General features: G+C 45.7%; 1 protein-coding gene across 2 annotated transcripts; it reads left to right on the top strand.

The window, feature by feature from the left end:
* The first annotated feature begins 5,604 nt into the window (after positions 1–5,604).
* Positions 5,605–16,150, top strand: BMP2 (bone morphogenetic protein 2). Of its 2 annotated transcripts, none has more exons than XM_072736360.1 (3): positions 5,605–5,786; positions 7,049–7,346; positions 15,279–16,150. In XM_072736360.1, the coding sequence occupies exons 2-3, from the start codon at positions 7,178–7,180 to the stop codon at positions 16,121–16,123; spliced, it is 1,014 nt and encodes a 337-aa protein (XP_072592461.1). In that variant the 5' UTR covers positions 5,605–5,786; positions 7,049–7,177; the 3' UTR covers positions 16,124–16,150. The 2 variants fall into 2 exon arrangements, with proteins under 2 accessions (XP_072592461.1, XP_072592460.1); XM_072736359.1 differs by having other exon boundaries at positions 5,647–5,786; positions 6,997–7,346.
* The last annotated feature ends 792 nt before the right edge of the window (positions 16,151–16,942 follow it).

The raw sequence follows: 16,942 nt of genomic DNA on the forward strand, positions 1-16,942 counted from the left end.
CCTACCAATCCTACACAATTCTTGCCCTAAATGTTCCTCTCAAATGCCCTCCCTTCTATAAATGTAATGAATCTACATTTCAGAAGTGAAACTGTTCTTTCTCTACTAAACCTACAGCAATTGTTTTTCACTTAAGGTTCTTATTCATATACTTTACATTTATTATGTTCCATCTCTTCTAATGAATTCTAAATGTATTATGGGCTGAGACTGTATTTTTGTATTACCTGGGACTTAAGTAAATAGTGCCATGGGTATAATAGCTACTCGATAAATGTTTGGAGACTGGATATGTAAAGAGAAATTTTAGCCATTGACTCTTCACAATCTAACACAAGACCAAAATATTTTACTATTATTGACAAGATAAGCAAATATATTGATATATGCTAATGAAATAATATTTAATTGATATCTAAAACAGCCTATTGGAAGGCCATCTTTATTTTTCAGATGCATGTGTTCATTTAACATTCATTTTTGGTATCTACCAAGTGCAATAGAAAATAAGGTAAAACTAATTTTAGAAGACCTTAATTTGCATGTGTAGAGTAAATCAAATTTTGCAACGTATCTTTTTTCTTGACACATTATCTTCTCATTTATTTTTTACAAAACTTTGTGAAGAGATCAGCTGTAAGTCTCTACACGTTATTCACGAGAGAGCTGAGACTATGAAAATTTGTTGTTGTCTCAGATCAACCCAAATTTCTGGTGAAATATCCACTGTGATAAAAGCTGTTAGAGAAAAAAAAAGAAAAAATGCATGCAAAATCCTAACTCTCTAAAACAGGCCATAGTATTTCAGGCAGAAAGCTGAAAAACACATTTCAAGATACATAAAGTAGCAATCAGGATCTTGTGTTTGTATGGCATTTTTAAATTCTCCAATTCCACACATGTTTTATGCATTTGACCTTCATCATGCAGGCTGAGGCAGGCTAAGAATATATATTCTTTTATTCGGATCAACAGATGAGCCCAAGAGATGACCATTTTGTTTTTTTAAATTAATTTATTTTTAAGAGGAGGAGGTGAGAGAGAGAGAGAAAGATTGAGAGAGAGAATACACACACCGAGGGAGAGAATCTTTAGCAGGCTCCACGCCCAGCAGAGTCTGATACAGGGCTCTATCTCACAACCCCAAGATCACGACCTGAGCTGAAATCAAGAGTTGGGTGTGCTTAGTGGACTGAGCCACCCAGACACCTCAAGAGATGACCATTTTAAACTCAGCCATGCACAGCTGAAACAAATTAGAATCTAAGTCAAGCAATAAGGTCTTGGGTTTTAATCAACTTGTTTATAGAATACCTACTGTGTGCATCCTAAAATACTACCTAGTCAATTCACAAAGCTCATTCTCCCTTAATGTTTAAGATGTAGTCAGTATTTGCCTGAAAGCAGTAACCCGATTTGGCCTAGTAGGCCTAGTTTTACAAATAAATCACTCCACCTTACATCCTTTCTACCACATCTAATCACACACCCAACAGGTAAAAGTGATTGACTAGATGCTACTCTTTTGCTGTGGCTCCTGGTTCCCATGAAAGAACTTCATCCAGATGAAGTAAGTACAATTGGTGTTGGGTGTCACACTAGTAACAAAGTGACATGTATGCTAAAAAGCCAAGAGGTTTCTCAGGGGAGTTGCTACGGGTTTCATGGAATGACAATTACAAGGTAGATGGATCATTTAATGCCTGCTGTGACCTTTACAATAGTAAGGATCATTATTTTAATGTTAATTTGCATAATGGTTGACCTAGCAAGAACAATGGTGAATGCTAATAGCTGCAGGATGCAATAAAATTAAACATTATCTGGGCTGAACTGCTAAAGGAAAAGTTGCCAAAGTATGACTCTTTAAGCACTTAATTTCATCCTAGGTCATGTCCACACATAATCAAATGTGGATTTTCAGTATCTTTTTTCAAAACTGGCAAGAAATTACTGGAAGGGAATAGCAGCACCCTCTTTTATACAGAGTCCTTACACGGTAGGCTTTGCTTTTTTTTTTTTTTTCTTGTTCACACAATTTTCCTGTGCCCTCTTGCAACTACCATCAACCCTTCCCCCAGATAACTCCACACCCCCACTCTGGCCACTCCCCACATCTGGCAGATACATCAAATTTGATATGGCCACGAAGAATGAATCTCACTTTATGGGCTGGAAAACTTTTAATGAACCTTTGAAAAAGGTAGGGTCGGCCACAGTTAGCAGTGGGTGATATGTTCTAGGCACATAGACACTGGCATCTAAAGTAATAACCCAGCATTCTGAGCTACAGGTGGAAGGTGGCTATTAGCAGATAAAGAGAGAGGTCATCTCCATTTATACTTATTGTTTTTAATTATTTCTTTTGCTTGGAATGTGAACAGGTATGATTGCCCTATAGTTCATACCCCAATTCAGCCTGTGGAGATTATTTATTTATTTACTTAATTATTTACTTATTTATTTACGGACTTTTTCTACCAAGAGTTGGAACTCATTTCCACCACAAGAGGGCAGCCATCTCTAAAAAACAACCAGAGAGTCTGGCTCTTCCACAAATAGGGCCAAAATTTAGGAAGTTGTGCTCAGGAAAAGGCATTCTGCAGTCTCTCAGAAATCCTATATCACACATGAAAGAGATCCTGTGATGGGCAACACTGAAATGGAATGGAAGGTAGTGAAGTGCCCATTTTCTCTTAGATTCTTGACTTGAAGACTATTTCATACACCGAAAAGATTCCCTTTTCACAAGTCATGAGGGCCTAAAGGTGCAAGGCATCTTTGATATCATCACCAGAGATTAATTTTTCATCTTTACTCGAGGAGCATCCATCATCTTTCTCCTCCTCTTTAAAAGCTACATACTGATTTAGGTCTCAGGTTGTTTTGTCTTCTAAATCTCTCTGATGACAGAAACAATTGCTAACTTCTCAGTTAAACTTGATAAGAAAGGAAATCATTTTGGAAGCACAAGCAACGCTTTTTAACTTAACTGTCTATGGGTAGAATATGTTCTATTGCCAACTTGTTTGGTGGCCAGTGATTCAGAGGGACATTCTGCTTCTATGGCACTTTATTTTTTTTGGGGGGGAGGGGGGCAGAAGCATGTTCCTGAATATTTTACCCTCCCGCACTCCATTTACTTACTTTCCTAGTAGGTAGGCTTCCTCTGAAATACCTTATTTGACCTTTATACTTTCAGAAACAGCAAGTGCCTAATTCCCCTCTGTGGGTTGCTAATCCGATTTACGTGAGCAGAACCTAGAATTATTTTAGCTTCTCAACTGAAAAAATAATACACATGGATAATACGCTGTTATGAGCTCTGGCTGCAGACTTTTCCTGCTTTGCAGGCTGGAGGTTCAGTGCAGGCAAACTTGATTTTGCTGATCTGGTCTTTTCCAAAAATTGTTGGCTCTTGGCTTCTAGGATCATTTGGGCAACCTGGTTGTGTTATGCATGGAGGGCCCTGGAGAAAGGTGAGAAAGCCTTAACCTCCAAACGCCGTGGTACCGCAGATTTGGGGAATATTCAGCTGAGGAAGACAAGTGACTTGACCGTAGGTCATATACCTGCTGCTGGGCCTGGTGGGTCAGAAGGTTCTAAGGTCTTGTATGCTTGGTTCACACTGTGCATTACTTTACCTTCCTCTGAGCTGCTCAACGCCTGCCTCTGCGGTGGGCAAGATAAATATCACAAAGCATTACCTGATGGCTACCATAAAACATAATATCATCCTCTCTCTACACTGCCACACGCGAGAGTCAACATCGGGAATATCATGCACAGCAGGATGACATCCATTTCACATATGCAGATTTATAGACATGGACTTTCGTTAGCATATATTTACATATATGGATATATTGATAGAGACATACACGATGTCTATGCAAAAATATTACATGTACATTTATCTGAAAAAGGGGCATTTGCATAAACATAAATGTATACAGATATGTAAATGTAAATACGTACTCATGCATCACATATATATATATGTGGATACACTAAATTTTAAGTGACCTACTCTGCAATCTCTAGTTTTCTTTTAATTCTCCTACCCTGGAGAAACACAAGTGTCTACGCAACCCTATGCCAAGACGCCCTTGCAACTTGGTTGAGGCTTTTTTTTTTTTTTTTTTTTCCTTAATCATCTGTTACCGAAAAACTTCAAACTGAAAGTCGAATAACGGGCCGGGTAGGAAGTAAAGGCTCGGCCCCGCGTGCGTCCCTCCCGCCGCCCCGCCGCGGGCCCCGCGCTCCCGGGCTCTCTCCCCCGGCGCAGGGGCTGGATGCGCGAGCGCCCCCCTCGGCGGCCGCGGCCCCGCGGCCCCGCCCCCGGCCCCACCCCGCCGCGGCTGCCCCGGCGCGCCGTCCACACCCCTGCGCGCCGCTCCCGCCCGCTCGGGGATCCCCGGCGCGCCGCGCCACCGAGGGGGAGGTGTCCGGCCTCCGCGGAGACGGAGGCTGCAGGCAGGCCGCGTCCCCTTTAAAAGCCGCGAGCGCCGCGCCACGGCGCCGCCGCCGGAGTCCTCGCCCCGCCGCGCCGCGCCGCGCCCGCCGCGCCGCTTCCCGCACCGCCGGGGACTGGCCGCCGCCGCCGGACTCCCGCCGCCGCAGGCTGCGCCGCGACCCGACCCGACCCGCCGACCTCGCGGCCGGCGCGCCGCGGATTACGGGGCTCCGAGGCCGCCGCGCGCCGCAGACCTCGCGCGGGCTGGAGCGCTCGGCCGCCCGGGCCGCGCCGGAGCGGGGGAGCAGCGCGCACGGCGCCGCGGAGCCGCGAGCCGCGAGCCGAGCCCGAGCGCCGCGATGCCGAGCCCCCGCCGCCCGAGCGTGGGGGCCCGCGCCGCGCCGGTCGACGTGTGAGCGGCCCCGGGCTGGCCCCGGCGCGCAGCGCAGTCTGGCCCGGGCGCTGCCGCGAGGGGAGAGCGCGGCCGCGCGCCTCGGCCGCCCGGGACTCGCCTCGCCTCGCCTCGCCCCGCCGGGAATGCGCCCGAGGACGCCGCGGCGCCGGAGCCGCGGGGCGTTCAGCCGGCGAGCGCCGGCGGGGCCGCGCTGCAGTGAGGCCGCGTGATGCGGGGCGGCAGCCCGCCCGGCCCCGACTCCGCCGCTGCGCCCTCCCCCGGACCCGGCGTCGCCCAGGATGGCCGCCCCGAGCCATGGGCCGCGGCGGCGCTAGCGCGGAGCGCCCGACCCCCGCCCCCCGCGCCGCGCCGCCGGCCCCGCGCCGGGCCCCGCGTCCCGCGGGCGCCGGTGCCTGAGGACGACGACAGCAGCAGCTTCCCCCTGCCCCTCGCCTCGCCTGCCCCGGCCTCCTCCCCCTGCTCGCTGTTGTCGCGTGTCAGCACTTGGCTGGAGACTTGTTGAACTTGCAGGGAGAACAGCCTGCGCTCCCGCTTCGCGCCGGCGCCTCGGCCGCAGCCGCAGCCGCAGCCGCAGCCGCAGCCGCAGCCCGAGCCGCAGCCGCAGCCCCAGCGGAGCCGGCCCCGCGCCCGGACCCCGCGCCCGGACCCCGCCCGGACCGCGCGCCCCACCGCTCCGCGCGCCCCACCGCTCCGCGCGCCCCACCGCTCCGCGCGCCCCACCGCTGGGGCCAGAGCCCGGGACGCGGCGCCCGCGGCAGCAGGAGGACTGCCCGGCCGGCCGCGGGCGGAGGAGGCGGCGGACCGCGGGAACCGGGTCCCTGCGCCAGGGCCTTCCACCGGAGCTTTTTCCATGTGGAGGCTCTTTCAATGGACGTGTCCCCGCGTGCTTCTTAGACGGGCGGCGGTCTCCTAGAGGTAGGGGACGAGGGCCCGGGGCTGGGGTAGGGGGCGGGGCGGGGGCGGGGGCGGGCGGGCGCCGGGCCGAGCGCTCCTGGGGCCGCTCCTGGGGCCGGGCCGGATCGGGCCGGGCCGGACGTCCACAGACCCCGTCCGGGTCCACGTGCTGCCGAGCCCCTGCGGGGATGCCCCGGCCGACCGCCCCGGCGAGCCTGGCCCTCCCGGCCGCGCTCTTCCGCCCCTCCTCCCTTCCCTCTCTTCAGTATTTTATTAGGGCTGTTAACACTTGGATGATTAAAAAAAAAAAAAAAAGGTCGAAGGAGTCCGATGCAGGGTGGCCTCGGGGTTTCTCCCGTTAGTCGCCAGCCTTTGCGCCCCGCCATGGCCACCTTTTCTCCCTTCTTGTACTTTCTCAGGAGGACCTGCTCTCTACTCAGAGCCGAGTCCCGTTTCGGAGAATACTAGAGGTCGGGGCTCTCCCCGTCGGTTTCCAGGAATGCGAGGGGGGCAGTACTTAAGTGCCACCTTCCAGTGACACGTGACTGAATAGATACTATTTATGCGACGCGAGGGATACCCGTGTGTCTGGACCGCCTGGGGCGGGGGGTTCGGGGTTGGACTGGCCTGTCCGACACCTGTGAGGTCGAAGGCGTGGGCCACACGTTGCAAGTGGCTTCGGAAGTTGTGGCCCTGAGTTCACTGGGTCTGGAAGTCCGGGGGGGCGGGGAGGGAGGGAGGGAGGGAGTGTGTATGTGTATCAGGAAGTTCTATACGGTGCCTGTAAGGAAGTCACATGCGCCGCCCGTGCGTGTTTATATGCGAGCCAGCGCCGGGCGATGCGTTGGGGTTTGTTTAGCGAACGGAGAGGTGTCAGGCCGAGCGGTGGTTCCCCCGGGCTCCCTGCACCGGCTGTCAGCGCGAGTGTCACAGAAGGAAGGTGACAGTCTTGACGCTGCTGGGGTGTGTGTGTGTGTGTGTGTGTGTGTGTGCAAATCGTGTCAGATGGATGAGAGTGAGTCGGAGGGGGGAGCCTTCAGGCTCAGGAACTAGGGGCTTTGCATTCTCCCAAACGTTCGCGCTTAAGACCTTTGGAGTATCCCCGCGAGTATTGCAAGCCAGGTGGGCACCCTGGAGGGGGAGGCAACGGCCGGCGCGGGAGCCCGGGGACGCGAGGGCGGGGAGAGGATTGGGCGGGGAACTCGGTGACTCACGTCGGCCCTGTCCGCAGGTCGACCATGGTGGCCGGGACCCGCTGTCTTCTAGCGTTGCTGCTTCCCCAGGTCCTCCTGGGCGGCGCGGCCGGTCTCATTACGGAGCTGGGCCGGAGGAAGTTCGCGGCATCTCCTGGCCGCTCCTCGTCCCAGCCCTCGGACGAAGTCCTGAGCGAGTTCGAGTTGCGGCTGCTCAGCATGTTCGGCCTGAAGCGGAGACCCACCCCCAGCAGGGACGCCGTGGTGCCCCCCTACATGCTGGACCTGTACCGCCGGCACTCGGGCCAGCCGGGCGCACCGGCCCCGGACCAGCGGCTGGAGAGGGCAGCCAGCCTCGCCAACACCGTGCGCAGCTTCCACCACGAAGGTGAGGCGTGGAGCAGAGCGTGGGGGCGAGATGCGCGCGGAGGGTCCCCTCCAGAAGCTCCCCACTGTGGGCTGACTGTTGGCATCCCTGGGAAGGCAGTTCTCGCCTTTGTGAGAACCTCTCGGAACCTGGCTTTACCGCGCTGCCTGTGTGGCGGGGGAGCCAGGGATTCCCCTTTGGTCAGTCTGCACCCTTTTCCTGGCCTGCAGCCAGGAGAGCGACTCCTCCTCCAGGAACTGGAGAGAAATCAAGTGATGGGGAAGATGAGGGCAAAAGGCATGCCCCTAGTCAGCTAAATGTGCAAGAATTTCATAGGGGAAGAATGAAAAGGAGGGGGGCAGATTGGGATCTCTTTATGTCTGTTTGGAAGCCCTTTTGCCCTGTAAATCTGTTTCTCCCGCTTCAGCTGGGGTTTCAGGCTAGACACAGCCAAGGACAGACTTTTCAGAGATACTATTGAAGAATCAAAGCCAGGGGCCCCAAAGTCTTTCTAATTTACAGTTGATCTGGGCCTGGTTTGGAAGATTTCGAATCCCTATCTAATCCCCGTGAGAGATCAATCCCACAATCAATCTTATTGTTTCCACAATGACTTTCTTGTTTTGTGCTTAAATCTGAGATGAACTCCCTCTTAGAGACAAGGCAAGCCTTCAGATAAAAGCTTTTGCAGCAGCTGCCTGGTGGTTCTTTTTTTTTCCTCCATGTGCATTGAAATGTGGATTTTTTTTTTCTTTTATGATACTGGATGTGGTTTTCCTAAGGTACGCTATTTCTGTTTGTTTCATTAGAACAGTATTTAGTGGATTTGAAATGTCCAAGAGAGGCTATTGACATCTGTTGTACCCAAGTTCTTGGATCAATTAGTCAAAAATTTTATGTTCCACTTTAGTTCTTTTTCTACACTTTTAAATACCCTTTTGGCTTAATGCATTCCAAATAGAGCACGGGTTTCATCAAGTTCTAGAGAAATCTCCAAAGCTGTGTATCACAGAGCAGTCACTTGTAGGTTACTGGGGAATTGGGAGTAAAGTTCCCATTTTCTTGCCTTGCTTTGAGGTGGTACATTTCAGGCAGAAATCTATTCTCTAACATAAACAAATAAGAACTGTTACAGCTACGTATTTCCTCTCAGTGTGAAGGGTGACTACACTTGTGAGAACAGCACTTAGTGTTGGGAAGAAGTCCTAAAGGCAGGTGGCGTAACAAAAGGTACTTCTTCATCAAAGCAGTTGTACACTGGTGAAGGGACACGGGATTGATAACCCATTGATCGTAATCCATCATTTTCCAGCACATTTCCAAGTGAGGTGCTTCTTTGCAGTAGAGCTCCCATGAGAAAGCATAGAAGGTATCATTCTACTCCTTCGGGATTCGTTCGCTGAAAAGCAGAAGTTGTCTGTTGTCATATGTAGAAATGTTTTCGCTCCTATATACTCTGTCAACATAATCTTGGAACGATTGTAGTAGATGCAGCTCATCATTCCCAGCTGATGCTGATTAGAATTATTTTTCTGGATGGAAAAGTAGCAAGAGCAGCTATTTCATCCACCTCTCCTGGAAATTTAGCCTGGAACCACTCTTAATTATTTTAAAGGCTAGGAAGGTACTGTGTGTCTCTCATAACTTAAAGGAGGAACACTTAAGTCATCTGACACCTAAAACATTCAGCTGCATGAGGATCCCATCAGTGGAGTCTGTGTATTTCTCTTTCCTCTAGGAGTGGCTTGATCAAAACGAAACAGGCTACAAATTATTTGAGTGTGTTATTTTAACCTAAATAGCGTGCTTGAGTTTATAAGTCAGAATTTATAACTTTAAAAGTATGAATGTTATGTGCAGAGCACTAGAGAAATTATCAACCTGCTTAAAGTCAACTTACGGTAACCTCAGATCTCAATGCAGTTAGATGATAGAAAAAGCCATGTAATTTTTGCCTCAAATTTCATCACATCCATTTCTGTTCTTGTTATGACTAGCATATCATTCTTAGGCCACATCATGCATATTTTGAAGACCGTTTCATTTTTGTATAACCCAGGATTTGCTTTTTATAAAGATCCTTGTGCCATGCATGGCACTAAAAAATCTTTTAATAAATCATGTGATTAAGGCAGCTAGCTTAAGACCAGAACTTGGCTCCTGCAACCTTAATGGGCATGTGTTTGGTAGAGAACTAAGGGCCTGATTCCAAGAATTACCTGTTGTTGGTTTCATTTGTGGGTGGAATCTGGGTGATTTGGTGAAATTACAAGACCAGAGATACCATGGTTATCAGATAATCAACCACTGTGTGAAGATAATGGGACCACATGGTAGGTGATCTGAAACAGAATGATTGGTTGTCATTTCTCCTATTAAACTTTGTCTAGTCTTCTGGACAGTACTTGTCACTTAGGAGAACCCAAGTACTCCAGCAGTTTTCTTCAGTCATTAAAAAGTTCTTTGGCCGCACATAGACCTCTCGCAGCTGCCACTGAGGAAAGAAAAATCACTCCTCCTCCTGGAAAGAGTGTTCTGTGCTTTGCTGTACTGAAAAACACCTTGAAATTGGTTGACTTCACTGGCCCTGCAAAAAGCCTTTATGTTCTCCTGTCAGAGTAGAATATAGAAGGACCATCTGTTTGCTCTCCAGACTCTGAAGGACACAGTCTTCGTTTTAATGAACAATGGAATTATTTGCCTCCCTGACTAAAGCCTTTGAATAGAAAATACCCATTTTCCCACAAATGTAATTATCACGAAAATATCCGTATAATGGGAGAGTTCAAGAAGCAACTGATGCCCTGGGAGAGAAAACTTGTATCACAAATGCCCAGTGTAAGCAAAGGATTTGGACACAGACACACCCCCCCCCCCCAAAGCAGTATTTACTTGATGTGTGTCCCTAGTATCCCCGGGTCGTTCAGTGTCACTGAGAAGGGTCCCAGCAAGTAAAACAGGCATTCTCTTTGGAAGTCTTTGGGGGTCGAGGCTCTGATGCTCAACGATTGTTCTTGGACTAATATTATCTGTTCTCTACTCTTTTGGCCATTCCTCTGTCTCCTTCCTTAATCCCTTCTCATTGAGCTATCTTGTCTTCTTTGAGACTTGCCCTTTGTGTATTTCACTAAGTAGTAAAAGGACAGTAAACGGGCACATGATCGTTCCAAAGATGTTGGAGTTAAGGGTGGGCAGAAGCCAGATCAGGGTTCTTGAGGATGACAGTACTGTTCCTTCAGTTGCCTTTTGTTGTTTTTTATTTAAAAAAATTAAAAAAAAAAAGTTTCCTTTTAACCTTTTAATTTTATATTTTTTCTCCTTGGTAATAATAATTCTCTAGCCATTATTTTATATTCTAGAAAATATTGTTTCTTATTCTGAGGCACTTACCATTCATTTCTGGGCAGTGACATCCAGTTTTACTGGTTGGCTACGGCATCTGCTCGGTGGTGGTAGTTGTCTTATGTATGTATTTATTTATTTTTTTAAAAGACTTTATTTATTTATTCATGAGAGAGAGAGCGAGAGGCAGAGACACAGGCAGAGGGAGAAGCAGGCTCCCTGCAATGGAGTTGGGAGGTCCAGTGGGACTCAATCCCAGGACCCAGGAATCATGACCTAAGCCGAAGGCAGGCACTCAACCACTGAGCCACCCATGTGCTCTGTGGTTATTGTCTTAGTGGACACTTTTGGTTCAAAGAGGGTTGCAGAATTATAAAAACATAACCATTCACATTTTTTTGCTAAAATTCATCCTTGAGGACAAAAAGGTAACTGCAGACTAACAGTAGTTCTAGACCAGATCTGCATGTCCCAGTGGGCCCTACCACTGTATTCTCCTAATGTTTAGTTACATCTCTCCACCATACTTGGGTGATACAGTCTTTCTATGTCTTTGGTTGGAAAAGAACTCACCCTGTGGTTATTATTACAGTAAACATAAACGTGCCCCTAGTGGTTTTGACATTTGCGTGAGTTTTTGACTCCTCCCCTTGGATAGGTAGTGGTGCCTAATGGTCAGAAACTTGGGAACTTCAGTAAAGTTCACAGCTCTGCTCTTCATTTACTAGCCCGGTGACCTTGGGAAAGCCACATAACCTCTCTGAGCCCTAACTATTTCATTTCCAAAGTGGAGATAAGAGTCCCACTCTAATCGATTTGTTGTGAGATGATTCATATAGAGATCTTCATGCCAGACGTGGCACCAAGAATCCTTCAGCACACCAGAGGCATTACCATGGTGCCTTGTTTCTCTTCTTCTGTCCCATTCACCCGCTTGTCTGGGGAAGAAGAGGCCAGAGTGAACACAGGAGGGCTGAGGGAATTCAGCCTCATATTCTGTATTATTTTCATGTAGATGAATAATTGACAGGGGGTAGATGATTAAGTCAGAACTTCTCTTTGGACAAGAGGTCAGATGTCACTAATGTCTTATCTTTCTTTACTTCCCCACATTTCTACAGCCATAGCTCCCTCTCTATTTGGATAAGAACTTAGAGGTTCAGGAACCCAGGTCTAAAATAGGCTGGAATACCCAAATCCCTTGACAAGTTCAGCTTATTCAACACAGTTATTTACAGAGAACTAATAACTATGTAAACCTCTGAAAAAGCATACATTGCCAACTTAGGCGAATGCTGTATATTTTCAGAATCCCCAGGTGTTGTGATTTGCAGCTTTCCCCCCCCCCCCCTTCATTTTACTTCAAATAGCTTTTGATTTTTCCACCCTTAAGAAGAAAGTCATTCCTTGCAGATCAAAGGAAGTGGTGGTAGGTGCCCCAAACTTGAGCCATTTTTTCCTGGGTTTGGAGTGTTCTGACTTATTCTCTGACGTAAGTCCACAGGGGCATCACCAGAATCATTTGTATTAAGGACAAAGAGGGGTTCTTAGTGCACCTGGGAAGTCAGAGAAAGGCCTTCAAGTTACTTATTGTTCAATAGCGAGTGTCTTCCCTTTGCTGAAGTTACTAAGTGATTCTCCTTCCTGCCACTTAACTTCCAGTGAGATTTTGAAGTGCATGAAATTGTTGTTTTTTTAACATGTCAAATCTAGTCAAACGGCAATTTTATATGACTCACTTCAGTCTTACATTTATCTTCTGGAGGGTTATTCTATTCCATGCCTCTTTTATACCCATCTTTATCCATTTTACCTGTCTTTCAAGCTGGTCTTGCTGAGTGTTCATTATCATCCTCTTGCTGTGTGTGCGTGTGTGTGTGTCCTTGTGTCTGGGTGTGCTCATGTCTGTATGTGTTCATAACTTCTTTCTTTTTCATTTATGGATTTAGGATCTGAAGTTTTTGTTGCAATTGTGATTTCTCTGGGCACCTTATTACTACAGCCATTCAACAAATGCCCTGGATCATTTGCCTGTCCTCCACACTCTTTAAAAGAAAAGAGCATGTTCTTAGGTATACTAAGAAATCAGTAGTTCAAGCCAGATCTAGCTTTATGTCATTACATCTAGGGGATGCTACTGATTTTTAGGACACTCCTTCTTTCTTTGGTATATGTTGGCTTCTCTGTGAAAAGAATGCCTTCAGTGGAAACAGAGGGCCCTTGAATTAGGGGGAGGAAAAAAGAGAAGTAGCTAAATACAATCCTTGTTACTTGTTGGAGCTACTGAGGAAAGCCCTGCTCCGATTAGTTGGAGGGTTATTTTTAAAATAAAATAAGACCAAATCAGAGAGGGAGACAAACCATAAGAGACTCTTAAACATAGGAAACAAACTGAAGGTTGCTGGAAGGTGGAGCGGGGTGTGGGGATGGCTAACTAGGTGATGGGCATTAAGGAGGGCACAAGATAGAATGAGCACTGGGTGTTGTATGCAACTGATGAATCACTGACCTCTACCTCTAAAACTGATAATATAGTATATGTTATTAATTGAATTTAAGTGAAATTAAATTAAACAAAAAATAAAATATAAAAATAGCGCCTGAAGTACTATTAGCTTAGAATGAGGTTTAGAGTGTGAGTAGTTGCCAAAAGATATTCCCAACAGGTGTAGATTAGCAGGCATAAAGGGACCATGGAGAGTTTACTTCCTGGCCTGATAGTCTCCACTTCCCAAGTAGATAGATGAGCTTTGTTAGATCTTTCTGTTCTGAGTCCCTGGCTGCACCCTGCCCCTGCCCCCATGAACTCAGCTCTTATTCCTTGGCCAACACTAATGTTCTTCTGTGTGCTAACAAAATCTGTTTGGTGCTATCATTATCATAAATGGATACTGTATTGATTACTTTTATGGTTGTATTTCCCCTAAATCAAGCAGCTATAGGTTGTTCAGAGAATGTAGATCTCTTAGCAAAGGCGAATCACTTCAGATCATTCACTCAAAGGTCCTACTTGTGGAAAACTTCATCTTCAAAGCACCACTCATCAGGGCAAGCTAAGTGGAAGTGCCAAGTTCCGGAGTGACAGTTTACCAAAATTTCCTATTTGGTTTACACCAAATTTATGGAGTAATGCTTCCGTGTGATGCTTCTTAAATTTCAATCTTCACACAGTGGGCATGGGGTGGGACCGGAGATTCAGCACTTGTAGCAGGCTCCCAGGTTGAGGCAATGCTAGGACCTCATGACCTTTGAGAGTCAAGGTTTCAAAGTATGCTTTTCACATTCAAATGTAAATTCCATGAGCATATTTTTTTTTTTTTTGTCAGATAATATAAAGCACATAGGTTGGATCCAGAATGAAGCAGGTTAAGTTTTTTGACAATGAAAGGACAGGATGTTGGTAAAGCTCAATGAAAATAAACCCAGTGTCTCAAATTCTATTGCTATTTATAGCCAATTTAATGATAATGTGTACCTTTGATGATTTGCAGACTAAAGCATTCAAGGTGCTGTTATATTTTATTGTTTGCTTGGAAAACAGTACTCCTTAAAAATTTAAATTCAGGAGTCTTAAATCAGAAAGAGCTTTTATGCATAGTCCACTTGAATGGCTATTCTGAAATGATGATACTAGACTAGAATGTTTATTCTGTAATAGGATGGGATTATCCCTTAGGTCATGAATCTCATAATGGTATTTTTATAAATTTTCATAATTTTTTTTGGTTTTATGTCTTGGTAGGTGTATGTGTTTAATATGGTTTATCTTTTTTAAGGACAAAGGAATTAAAAACAGAAGAGAGTCTTTTTTTTTTTTCCTTTCAATAGTACCTAAAACGGGATTTGGTTTTTGAGGTCATAAAGAGGTGAGAGAACAGACAACAGTTGAGAAGTTCCTTCTCTTAAAATTGTCTGGCCTTAATTACTACGATGCTTTAGTACCACCCTTACGCTTCCAAAGAAGTCGATCCCTGTAAATGCCTTTGTCTCTGGACTTGGAGTAAAATAGTAGGGTGTGCATTGCAAAATGTCATCGTTGATGTTGAGTTTCGGACTCTTTAATTAGGAAACTGAAATCTGTATATCGAGATTTGTAAATCATCTAAATTGCAGAGTAATGTTATAGAATACTGTTTAAGGGATTGACATTAAAGCCTTTTTCTTTTTAAGAAATGCAATAATTTCCTCAAATCCTCACTCATTAGACCTTTACTAACTATAGTGCCTTTTTTTTTTTTTTGCCCTAAAGTCTATGAATTCCAAAGAAATGCTTCACTGTTTCCTCCATTATTATAGCCACCTGGAAGCAGTATTCATGTATTGGATTAAGAATGTAACGATGATAAAAAGAAAAGCCCTAACAAGGAATTGTGAAGTTTTGCTTCATGGTGTGCATGTTGACATAAATGTACAGAAAAGGGAGGCTTCCTTTGTATCCAAAGCAGAAGTTTTTGTTTTCTGGTTGCAAACTTTTACATAGGTTAAATCAGATACTGAAATGAGGTTTACAAATTCTCCTATGTCTTCAGATTGTCATTATTACTTTACTGAATGATTTTTTTTTTAATTTTCTTTCTTTCTTTTTTTTTTTTTTTTTTTTTGTCAAATTAGAATCTTTGGAAGAACTGCCAGAAATGAGTGGGAAAACAACCCGGAGATTCTTCTTTAATTTAACTTCTATCCCCACTGACGAGTTTATCACCTCAGCAGAACTTCAGGTTTTTCGGGAACAGATGCAGGAACCTTTGGAAAACAATAGCAATTTCCATCACCGAATTAATATTTATGAAATTATAAAACCTGCAGCAGCCAACTTGAAGTTCCCCGTGACCAGACTTTTGGACACCAGGTTGGTGAATCAGAACACAAGCAGGTGGGAGAGCTTTGATGTCACCCCTGCTGTGATGAGGTGGACGGCACAGGGGCTTGCCAACCACGGATTTGTGGTGGAAGTGACCCACTTGGAGGAGAATCAAGGTGTCTCCAAGAGACACGTCAGGATTAGCAGGTCTTTGCACCAAGACGAGCACAGCTGGTCACAAATCAGGCCACTGCTAGTAACGTTTGGCCACGATGGGAAAGGACACCCCCTCCACAAAAGAGAAAAGCGTCAAGCAAAACACAAACAGCGCAAACGCCTTAAGTCCAGCTGTAAGAGACACCCTTTGTACGTGGACTTCAGTGACGTGGGGTGGAATGACTGGATCGTAGCTCCCCCGGGGTACCACGCCTTTTATTGCCATGGGGAATGCCCCTTTCCCCTGGCAGATCACCTGAACTCCACTAACCACGCCATTGTTCAGACGTTGGTCAACTCGGTTAATTCTAAGATCCCCAAGGCGTGCTGTGTACCAACAGAACTCAGTGCTATCTCCATGCTGTACCTTGATGAAAACGAAAAGGTTGTATTAAAGAACTATCAGGACATGGTTGTGGAGGGTTGTGGGTGTCGTTAGCACAGCAAAATGAAATATATATATATATGTGTGTGTGTATATATATATATTTCTAATATATAAATATATATATTAGAAAAAAGCAAAAAAAAAAAAAAAAACCAAGTTGACACTTTAATATTTCCCAATGAAGACTTTATTTATGGAATGGAATGGAGAAAAAAAAGAAAAACACAGTTATTTTGAAAATATATTTATATCTACAAAAAAAGTTGGGAAAACAAATATTTTAATCAGAGAATTATTCCTTAAAGATTTTAAAATGTATTTAGTTGTACATTTTATATGGGTTCAACCCCAGCACATGAAGTATAATGGTCAGATTTATTTTGTATTTATTTACTTATTATAACCACTTTTTAGGAAAGATAGCTAATTTGTATTTATATGTAATCAAAAGAACTATTGGGTTTGTACATAATTTTCCAAAAATTGTAGTTGTTTTCAGTTGTGTGTATTTAAGATGAAAAGTCTACATGGAAGGTTACTCTGGCAAAGTGCTTAGCACATTTGCTTTTTTGCAGTGCTACTGTTAAGGTCACAAGTTCAAGTCCAGAAAAAAAAGTGGATAATCCACTCTGCTGACTTTCAAGATTATTATATTATTCAATTCTCAGGAATGTTGCAGAGTGGTTGTCCAATCCATGAGAACTTACGTCCTTATTAGGTGGAATATTTGGATAAGAACCAGACATTGCTGATCTAATATAGAAACACTCCCCTACCCCTTAATTTTCAGAAAAAAATAAAGCAGGACCAATAGAAATAATGAGGAAAACGATAAACCTGCAGGAAAGTGAATGATGGTTTGTTCCTCTT

The sequence above is a fragment of the Vulpes vulpes genome, chromosome 14 (assembly GCF_048418805.1).
Source record: "Vulpes vulpes isolate BD-2025 chromosome 14, VulVul3, whole genome shotgun sequence".
NCBI classification, from domain to species: Eukaryota; Metazoa; Chordata; class Mammalia; order Carnivora; family Canidae; genus Vulpes; species Vulpes vulpes.